Here is a 10904-nt window from a genome sequence, read left to right as displayed (position 1 = left end):
AATCCAAACTTTATATTTCGTTTGGATATTCTTAGTGGGCTGAGAGACAGTATTTTCTAAATTTAATAAATTTGAGGAGGTTCGATAATGCTCATCAAATGTGTCGATGTCAATCCTATTAAGTGCTGCTATCTGTAACCTACCGGTACGGTTTTTACAGCTTCTCTCCACTGTGCTGGTGTGCAGAACGTCTTATGTTACTTGCTGTAGAATTCAGAACCACAATTTTATAAATTTCTTTTATCAAGCATGACTGAGGAATCCGTTGGGTCTTTAGAGGAAGCTGCATTAAAACGTAAAGAACGTTTGAAAGCATTAAAGAAGAAGCATGAAGAAAGTGAAGTTGATGGAAAGAAAACTAAGACAAGTGTTGGAATCCCAAAGTAATAGTTTTGTGAGTGGTTTTTTAATCTAGCCCTTCATTTGATTTGAAAAGAAAGAATGATTTGTGAATCTTTTTTTTTATAGGCCAAAATTTAGAAGTTACAAACCCTCTGATGAAAAACTAAAGGAAACAGTTTTAGAACCTGCTAAACCGGGAAATGTTGAAGCTGAAATCAAAGATCAATTGGAGTCTGCCAAAATGAGAGTTGTTATTGAAGATTTGGTAAGTTTTCCAAATGTACACTTATAAATTTTGTATTTGTAAATATTGTTTTGTAATGAAGTCTAGAGTGGGCAGATAGAAGCACGAAATACAAGAAATTACTGCAGTTTAATATTAATATTACAAATGAAAGTTCGAGTTGTTTGATAATATGGATTGATGATTGTTAATTATTTTTGAGGTTCCTCATTTTGCAGCAGTGTAAAGTAACTTCTTTAAGTGGTTTGCAGGGTTCTGCTACTATTTGTGTTTATTCACTGGTTTTCAGTTGTACAAGCAAGCAATCCTTTCATTTTGAACCTTATATATGTTCAAAATTTGTTCAAGCCTTACATCTAGAAAACCAATATATTTCGCTTGTATTTCGAATCAAATCAGAAATGCGGCAGACACCATTCAAAGCTGAAGTTGAACTGGGCTGCTCTCTTTGCCAAAAATGAAAATAATAAATTGTCGACTATTTTTTTTTTTTTTTTTTTTGCGCATCAACAGCTGAGGTTATTAGCGCCCGGAGCTTTTTCCAGTGCACTGCCGGCCTCCGGACAGTGTTCTCTCGTCACAGACAACACTGTCCATCACCGGACAGTGAGCTGTAAGAAGCTCCTAGGAAGAGAAAATCTAAGGGTCAGCTGCTGGATTCGAACCCGGGACCTCCGCGTGGGAGTCCAGTATGCTAACCTCATAGCTAATCACTTCCCTAAATTGTCGACTATTGTTACTGATTTTACTCTCGGCTGAAAAACGAAGAAGTTGAAGACAGAACAAACAATGGATAATAAATGATCTTAAGAATAAGCAGTACCTACTTGGTGAATCGCTAGTGTTCATCCAACCAACAATGAAAATTGCTGTAGAAGCAGAGGAACGAGACTGTCAACTCTACATTCCAAATCGTATTATTCAATGTCTTATTCAAACTCCACTACAAATTTGGATTTTCTAATGCTTTGTTAACCACAATGCTTTAGATTATTTATTTCACAAAGTTTACTTTATGTTATTTTTCAGGATTTAACTAGTTTAGCGCCAAGAAAACCAGACTGGGATCTAAAGAGAGATGTGGCAAAGAAACTGGAACGATTAGATAGAAAAACACAACGTGCGATTGCAGAATTAATTAGAGAAAGATTGAAATCAGAACAAAATGATCTCGCTACATCAGTAGCGTTGGGTGCTCAGGCGCAGGATCAAGATGATGATGACTGATCACTGATGTGAAAGTAATTTCTTTATATTTACATACTTCTGCAGGAAAAATGAAAAAGAAATTCTGTAATTGTGTACATATTGATATTTTTGTAATGTGAGCAGTTTTGTCTGTTAAGTTAACTATTTTTTGTCTTTACAATTTTACATTGCAGAAGGTGAAACGTACTCCTTTTTAGTCAAATTTATTTACTACGAAATTAAATCATTTTATATTTACAAAAAAATTGTTTAATATATTTTTTACTATTTAAAAAAGTTTCTTTCTTCTTCAAGGATTTTTCTTATTGGACAGATACCTTTAACCAAAATTACAGTAGAATTCGTATTTAAAAAAATTCTTCATTACGTCTACTCACGTCTGCCTGTCATTTCTCTTTCTTCCAGCTTACCATTAAAAAATCGCTTTGGGCATCCGACTATCGTCCATTCTTTTTAAGTGGCCGAACCATCAAAGATTCAATGCGAACTTAACGGTTGCAGATTTTTTTTTCTTTTTTTTTAATTCCATTATCTTCCTCTTATCAATGTTCACAATCCTCTCTGTCTTGAATACCTGCGTGAGGTTATCCAGAAGTCCATTTAGAGGGCTAATAGTCTTTCGCTAACTTTCTTATAAATTTTCAATATTTTGGAGCTATCTAGAACTATTCTTTCTTTACTATACTAGTTTTTATTATTTATGTGAAGACAGTAGGTCTGCTGACAGACATAATAACATATACTACGGACATTTATTCTAAAGAATGAGGTCAACTCGATAAAATTCCTGTACTAGACCTTGCAACAGTGGAAGGTTTTGTACACAAGAGTAGGCAAGGGATTGCCTAAACTCTCCAAATGGGCGTCAGTGAGTCTGGAAATAGCTAGGATTTAGCGAGTGTGTTGTATCACTGTAAGGATCTCCTTTTGGAAGAGGTTCATGTACGTATGGCGGAACTTTTTGTGTGTTAATTTTGTCTGAAAGTGTATGTCAAAAGAGAAGTAACCTTATCATCTCGAGCCAGGTACATCATTTAATGAAAAATTTCAGTAAAAAGATATGTTTTATTTAAAATGTTAAACTGTACAATTTCATTCTTTTTTTTTTAGTAAAATTACTATTTACAGTTCCCTGCTAGTTATGGATGTTGTAACTTAATACGTTTTTGGTGGTATGGTCCACTTTTTAAAACTTCTTTCGTCAATTACGTTCATAACATTTGCATTATTAAAACTTTTCTACCTTACAACTATTAAGTCTTTTTCTATATTACAAATTACAGAGCAATATTTTTTTATGCACAATCACTGGCATTCTAAATATTAAAAATAAATAAAAATACAAGATTATTTTGTACTAGTAGACAACATACCAAATTTGGTAATAAATGATTACCATAAAAATTTGGTTTATGATGAACAAAAAAAAATTAAATGTACACTAAAAATGGAAATGTTATAATAAGGCACATAACTTTGAGCTTTTTTTCCCCTTAAAAAAAAGTTTCACTTAGCTTCAGCAATATCTTTGGTTACTTACACTTGAGGTAAGATATTTTGATTTTTCTATTGAATTTAGAAATTCACAAGAATGTTGTAAATTTAAAAATAACAACCAAACATCGATTTTTCTTTTTAAATTAGAATGGCGGTTGTATAACATTGGATGGTGGGCTAATATAGGCAGAAATTATTTCTGAAGATTTGCTGAAATTATCTTTAGGAAATCCTCCATGATTCAGTGATAGAACTTTTGACACGATATTTAAATCATCTCTGTTGTCTGACGGTAAGAAAGTGGATACTCCTGATTGGACAATTAAATTTTGCAGTTGATAATCAACACTTGGTGGTCTAAGTCCAAAATTGCCAACATACTGTTGAGGTTCTTTGCGATTCACTCGATTCAATTCTACGTTTGGTTGATGTTGATAGTTGGACAATGGACCAAAAGTATTAAATGATTGTTGAGGTGATTGGAAGCCTATAGAGGTTGGTATCCTATAATCTACACTCTTTTGAAAGTCTATTTGTTGTGATTTCTGAAATTGATTGTAATTATTAAATTTGTTTTGAAAACCGTTATATTGCACTGGACTTGGTGGAAATAGGGCCAAATTTGGATTATATGGTCTGTTTGCTTCTCTCTGTCTTTGAAATTCTTGCTGGCGTAAAAGCAGCCTATTTGCTTCTTGCTGCCTATGTAATTCTTGACGTTGAAACTCTTGTTGTCGTCGATAATCTTCTTGCCTTTCTTGTTCTAAAATTCTCAATCTTTGCAATTCTTGTTGGTCCCTTAGTTGATTTTCTTGATTTTTTAACTGTAATTTTGCTAATGGTTCTGAAAATATGTTTACACTTGGCACGATAGATGTTGTTATTGCGGGAAATCTTGGCTTTGGCAGAATTCCATCGTTTTCTAGCGCACCCTGAAATCTATACTTTTCTTCTTGTAATGATCTTAACTGTTGTTGTAATTTGTATTCTTTTTCTAGTAATTCTTTTTGTTTTTTTTCCACAAGAGCTTTTTGTTGGTGTATATCATCTAATGGAATGATTTTTCTTGGGATTCCTTTATCATCTTGCTGTACGGTAAAAGCTGCTACCAGAGAAGATGGTAGGAATTCCACTTCATGTTTATAAACTTTTTCAGTACCATTCCCTACAGTACTGTTACTCTCTTTTATTTCTCTTGTAATACTTTCTGATACTTCAACTTCAGTACTGTTGTTATCTTCAACCCTTACATCAATATCAACATCGGAAAAGTCTTCACCACTTGGTGTTGTAGTACGCTCAGAGTCGTCTTCTTGTTGTGTCACTTCTTCATAATCTTTATCTGGTGTCATTTCTCCTACTTGATCTGGTATATCAATAGGAGTAGGCATTTGAAAGGAGACGTCATTGTCATTCTGATCAGGTGTTGGTTTTGTTGGTTGATACTCTGTTTGATTATAATCTGGTTGTATCGAGGTATCCGTTGGTGGTGGAATATAAGAATAACCATAATTGGGATATCTTTCATCAGAGTTTCCCTGATAATTAGGCCTTTTATTGGTTTCAACTGTTGGTGGAATATATGTGAACAATTGTCCATTGAATTTTTCTTCAGATGCTTTATTTTCTGCCAGTATTTGCGCTGGAGTTTTAGTTGGTATAAATGGTGGTCGTTCGTCCAGTATTTCTTTGCTTTCTATACTACCTAGATCTTCACTGGGTTCTGGTGGTTGGCCGAATATGTTCAAAAAGTCTTCATCCGATAGTTCAGTCTCAGGATCAATTGGGAGTGCACCTTTTTCTAATTTACTCAGTACTCGTAACAATGCACGTCTTAATTTTGGGTCTAACGTAGGCGATAACATTTTTTCTCGTAGACTGTTAATTGAGGAAACGTGGGTTGGTGTTGGTGGTGTTTGATGGCATTCCACAAAGCTAGTAATCATTACTGCACTTATTAACCACATCTGAAACAAAATATAAGAAATATATTAATTTTTGTAGTAATTATAGATGTCTGCCAAATAGTTTATGGAGTAATTAATACCAAAGTCAAGTTGTTTACTTATTCTTTTGCTAATAAGAAAATTATTGCGGTCGTAGAAAATTATCGAATTTGACTTTAACTTTCATCCTTTTTGAGGTGCAGTATATGTAAATACTCTGGTGCTCAAAATTTTGAATCTTGTTTTAGTATCTCTGTGGGACCTGACTGTAAAGTGAGTTTCAAATCTAAAGAAATGTTTTCTTGGTAGCAAGTTCAAGTTTTATCCTTTTGATGGTCTCGTTTAAACTATATTTACTAACAATAAAATATTTAATTTAATTGCTATTCCATACGTATATTCAATGAAATTATCAAATAGACGACCTGAGCGTACGAATGATTCTTCTTCAGAACCAGTTAGCTTTCGTCTTTCCTGGGACGCTAGGTATTCTCATACTTAGCAACTTAGTGTCGAGTAGTTTCTTCCAGAGGAATAAAATAGAATAGATATAAAATAAAATAAAATTACATTTAACGCAAGAATAGTTAGTATTGCTTCATATGAAATTTTTAAAGATACATATACACTGAACAAAATACTTATAATCTATAGCACAAAAATCATAAGATTTTCTGGCGTGATGAAGGAAGAAAAATATACGATAAAATAATGTTAAGTAGTATCACAAGATGAGGAATAAATAACTATATATCGTATGGTTTTAGAGAATAAAGATTGTACAAGAAGCGAAACTAATGGTTAATGTGCTAGTATTTATTTAAAAGAATTAAATTATTACATAGAAGCTGAATGCAGAAAATCAAATACAAACTGTAAGTGCTAGGTTATTAACATAACTATTACGTATTTCCAGATGTTAATATCAGCTGATGGCACAGTTTATAGAGCTCCATTAAATAGCGGTACTCATTTTTTTAATGTTCAATACTGTAGGATTTAAATATCCTCTCTATTTGCAAAATATTTTTATCATTAACTCAGTATAAAAAGGACATTCTAGAAAATTAGGCTTCAAAAAGTTGGGTAACGGATGACTTCAAAATCTACACACCTTTTCCACATAATAGGAATAAAAATTTAATATAGTATATAGATTGATTATATTTCAGTTTGTAATTCTCACTTAACTACAAAGATTGTTTTTTAAATTAGTGAGAGATTTCAGGAATAACTCCAGTTCGAAACCGAAGAAACTATGAATAGTTCTAAATGTAGAAGAATATTTTGACATATAAGATTCCAACTTATATAGGGCAGACTTTTTGTGGTCCAGTTCTTTAGAATGGTGAAAAGAAATTGGATAATCCAGCTGTTGGCTGAGGAGCTTAAAGGAGAAGAGAAGATGATACGTCAAGTCTACTTGACAAGGCATATTACAGAGCCTGCAAATGGACCAAAAGTAATTTTCGCCATGATCACGTAACTGTAAAGATTTAAATAGACAATTATACAAACAGCAACATTTTTACATTGGTCATCCGAAATTTTAGTACATTCCTGCTACTAAAAGGGGTTGAATTTATAAATAAATTCAATTTTTTTGAGGTATAATTTATTAGTAAATTATAAATTACATGGCAGGAAGGTATAATTATAAATATTCTGTTACTTAAAGTAATTTACACGCATAACATATTTTAAACAGAAAAGTCCTGTATTCATTCAGTTATTGAAAGAAATGAAACTTAGGTAATGCCTCTTTAGTTAGGAACGCGGCTTATAGTAACAGGATGAATTTCGTAGTGCCCCCTGACCTAACATCTAGAGAGTACGCCTCTGCTGGAGAAAGTGATGACACCAGACACTTTCTTACTGGAAGTACTTTTCTACTACTAACTTCTATTTAGTAACAGACATCCCAGTGTTTCTTCACTTCGTAATACTGGATATATCATCCTACTTAGGCTCAACTTTCTGCATTCCTGGGCACAGTCATTCTGTTCTTTGTTTTGATTGCGTAAAAATGTCTCTTTTATTCATTTATTTATTTTTCAAACTTTTATTTTCAAGTTTTTTTTTTATCGATTAATCAAATATCAGGCAACACTAATGAACCAATGTCACTCTTACAAATTTCTTAATATTGTGTAAATTTCTGGTTGTATAAGCGTTTTTCTAACAAATTATAAAATACATCTGAACGGTATTGTGTCTGATAAAAAATCTTTGCACCTCCTAAATAGATTAATGCATTTGTAATTTCTGCAAAAATATGGGCCTTTTTATCCAAATATAGATGAATTCAGAGCTTTACAAGTGTGTCATAGAAGCAGTTGATACCTATAATTCATCTTCTCGGCCGAATAGAGCTAAAATAGAAGATTTTCACGTTATTACATGCATTTTAACCCAGAAAGACGTGCTTTGATAAGCCGATTGCAAATGGAGTAGACTACAATTTGATTTACTTTGTAAGATCTTGACACACTTTGCAACATCTATTTTCTAATATAAGAGAATTGGGTAGTTACCCAACTTAGTGTATGAGAGTAATATACTCTCATAGAAGCATCCTAATTTCTTAATTAGAAGTTCCATCTTTAGAATTCCAGGTCGCCATGGCAAGAAGGAGTGTGTTGGACATTTGGGAGTGTTTATCCCTTTCTGACGAAGCAGGTAATCTAGGTAGAGCACTATAAGGAAGGTGTGAGTTGGTACCAGCATGTGTTACCCCTTAACTTCAGGCTCCCAACGCTCTTCCTAAAGACTTTGCTAGAGCATCTGGGTGATTTTTTTTCATCACCTGGAACTATTTTAGGTTGAGTGATTTCTACTGGTACTGGTAGGGAGGAGCACAATAAATCTTTCTCAATGCAAATATTTCCTTGAACGAAAAAGTTCAACAAAACTTACGTTATTTTGCACCTTTAGATTTATTAATTTCTTTTGAAAATCGTTTGTTTTGTTCTTTAGGTTGTTGGTTGAAGCTCATATCTAGAATTCCGGTTGTATTCAATTATAATAAATTTCAGAAGAGTCCAAAATTCTAGCAGATCTAAAATTGGAAGAACATCAGCAACCGAAACGGCTTATTCAAGTTGTTTGTGATTTTCAAGGGTGAAGCAAAGAGGTTTCATTTGAACTTCAAGTAAAGTAACCTATCTTGAAACAGTGGGGTTCTGGAAGACCTATGTATAACCTAACACTTCCTTCAACAAACTATGTATCTTGTAGTAGTGATGGGCAGAACGAGTCCGTCTTTGGACTCGTTGGATTTGAATCAGTTCCAGGGTTGGAATCGATTCCAACAACTCGTTCACCGATTCCGGTCTCTGTACTTACCCTATGCATTAGTAAAAATGTCACGCAATTCATTAAAAAATATCATTAAATGTTAGCTTTCCCAGTTAATAACAAAACTATATTTCTTTAACACACATTGAGTACTATCCCTAATTTCCAATTGCACTGATAAATATAAAATTAACAACGTAACACAAAAATTAACATAAAAATAGACTAGTCAATTATAAAAATTAAAGCAATGATGTTTAGTCATTATCTAGCTTGACCACTGGAAGACTGGAGTTAACGTGCTTCAAGAGGATCCAAGGTAGAGAAACGGAAATGGGTAGGAAATTATTCCCATAAAAAAAATTCTAACCCTTCAAGCAAAATGATAATTACTCATAAATAAAGAAATATTTATTTACTAGGACTTGTATATCAAGCTTTAAAAATATTATCTTATTATCTTACGAAAAGAAAAAGCTGTGTGCTTAATCTTTAACATAGCGCTGGACACTCTTATTCTTATCTTCATTGGGTAAGTTTAACCGTGTACATGACCGTGAGACAGTCAAAGTAACACTGAGCCAAAATTTAGTATTACCTAATTGGTTTACTTACTGCAGTATCCCTCCCACTCTATCACCAATTTCACAAACATTCATCGATTGGAAATAATTTTTAGTTAAATATTCGTTTTATTTGAATACAAAAAACATTATAACGCTTTCTTAAGATGATTTTAATTTTTAAAATTTGTTTTTGTCCATTACTCTTATAAAATACGAAGAATTTCAAATAAAATATAATATACAAACACAGAATGATCTAGTGTGCAGGTGGAGTCAGTCGTAGTTACCATGACAACGGAACCGTTAAACGACTCCGGCCCAGCTCTAGCATTTTCATTGGTTAAATCCACTGGAGTTGGTGGAGTCGAATCCGGAGTGATTTAAATCCTTTTGAAACCGGACTCGTTCCATTTTTTCGTTCACTGAATCTAGCCAATAGAAATTGCTGGAGCTGGAACCGGAGTTGTTTAACGGTTCCATTGCTATGGTAACGAGGACTGACTCCACCTGCATACTAGATCATTGTGTTTGTATATTATATTTTATTTGAAATTCTTCGTATTTTATAAGAGTAATGGACAAAAACAAATTTTAAAAATTAAAATCATCTTAAGAAAGCGTTATAATGTTTTTTGTATTCAAATAAAACGAATATTTAACTAAAAATTATTTCCAATCGATGAATGTTTGTGAAATTGGTGATAGAGTGGGAGGGATACTGCAGTAAGTAAACCAATTAGGTAATACTAAATTTTGGCTCAGTGTTACTTTGACTGTCTCACGGTCATGTACACGGTTAAACTTACCCAATGAAGATAAGAATAAGAGTGTCCAGCGCTATGTTAAAGATTAAGCACACAGCTTTTTCTTTTCGTAAAATAATAAGATAATATTTTTAAAGCTTGATATACAAGTCCTAGTAAATAAATATTTCTTTATTTATGAGTAATTATAATTTTGAAGGGTTAGAATTTTTATGGAATAATTTCCTACCCATTTCCGTTTCTCTACCTTGAATACTCTTGAAGTAAGTTAACTCCAGTCTTCTAGTGGTCAAGCTAGATAATGACAAAACTGCATTGCTTTAATTTATATTTGACTAGCCTATTTTTGTGTTAATATTTGTATTACGTTGTTAATTTTATATTTATCAGAGCAATTGGAAATTAGGGATAGTACTCAATGTGTGTTAAAGAAATATAGTTTTGTTATTAACTGGGAAAGCTAACATTTAATGATATAATAATATAATAAATTGCGTGACATTTGTTCTTATGTTTAATCGTTCCAAACCTTCTGCTGCCTCATTTTCATTTTTATTTGCCTAAATTTTTTGGGGCGGGGCGGAATCACTTTTTTTAAAAATAGGGATTTGAATCAACTCGTTCCACCATCGGACTCGTTCCAATGGAACGAGTCCGCTCAAATAGCCCATCACTATCTTGTAGTGAACATGCGTAATTTTGAATTATACTATGTTCTTTATTACTAATTCAAGAAAATTAATATGTAAACTGAGGTAAGAAAAAGTTGCATTGTACCCATTTTTTTGTATTTCAATGTTTTATAAACCGCACTGAAGCAAGATTATTAAAAATACAATTAAGTTTTGACAATAATCTTAACGTTAATTTCTCATTTTTTGTTATATAAAACTATAAAAACATTTTTTTATACCTGATCTGTCGTAAATATAATAAATTGATATGATCTAAACTACCCGTCATTATTGAAAGATCATTTTGCCACTTCATAATTGTTCCAATAACATTTTTAAAATATTCGCATCTTTCTTAACTGTTA

At 32.6% G+C, this 10904-nt stretch overlaps 3 protein-coding genes across 7 annotated transcripts in view; 2 read left to right on the top strand and 1 right to left on the bottom strand.

Annotated features, from left to right (window-relative positions):
• Window positions 1-127: 127 nt before the first annotated feature.
• LOC141448131 (coiled-coil domain-containing protein 12) lies at window positions 128-2066 on the top strand. Its single transcript, XM_074116246.1, has 3 exons — window positions 128-383; window positions 469-607; window positions 1616-2066. The coding sequence occupies exons 1-3, from the start codon at window positions 250-252 to the stop codon at window positions 1811-1813; spliced, it is 471 nt and encodes a 156-aa protein (XP_073972347.1). The 5' UTR covers window positions 128-249; the 3' UTR covers window positions 1814-2066.
• Window positions 2067-2840: 774 nt separating this feature from the next.
• LOC141448110 (uncharacterized) overlaps window positions 2841-10904 on the bottom strand; it is a 62984-nt gene continuing 54920 nt past the window's right edge. Inside the window, exons 1-2 of one of the 4 annotated variants that reach the window (XM_074116188.1) lie at window positions 6080-6152; window positions 2841-5259 (exon numbers count right to left, since the gene is read on the bottom strand). In XM_074116188.1, coding sequence (XP_073972289.1) covers window positions 3436-5259 — 1824 coding nt within the window. In that variant the 5' untranslated portion in view covers window positions 6080-6152 and the 3' untranslated portion in view covers window positions 2841-3435. Of the gene's footprint in view, window positions 5260-5339; window positions 5637-5663; window positions 6002-6079; window positions 6153-10904 lie in introns of those variants that run through there. The other 3 variants (XM_074116189.1, XM_074116190.1, XM_074116187.1) reach the window with 3 other exon arrangements.
• Window positions 10276-10904, top strand: part of LOC141448130 (uncharacterized) — a 63856-nt gene continuing 63227 nt past the window's right edge. The window contains exon 1 of one of the 2 annotated variants that reach the window (XR_012454858.1): window positions 10276-10620. The gene's annotated coding sequence lies outside the window, so the exon portion shown is untranslated. The remainder of the gene's footprint in view (window positions 10621-10904) is intronic. The other variant, XR_012454861.1, reaches the window with a different exon arrangement.

This window comes from Rhodnius prolixus, unplaced genomic scaffold, assembly GCF_049639745.1.
Source record: "Rhodnius prolixus isolate KJV_2025 unplaced genomic scaffold, Rpr scaffold_13, whole genome shotgun sequence".
NCBI classification, from domain to species: domain Eukaryota; kingdom Metazoa; phylum Arthropoda; class Insecta; order Hemiptera; family Reduviidae; genus Rhodnius; species Rhodnius prolixus.
This window is presented reverse-complemented; position numbering and strand designations above follow the sequence as displayed.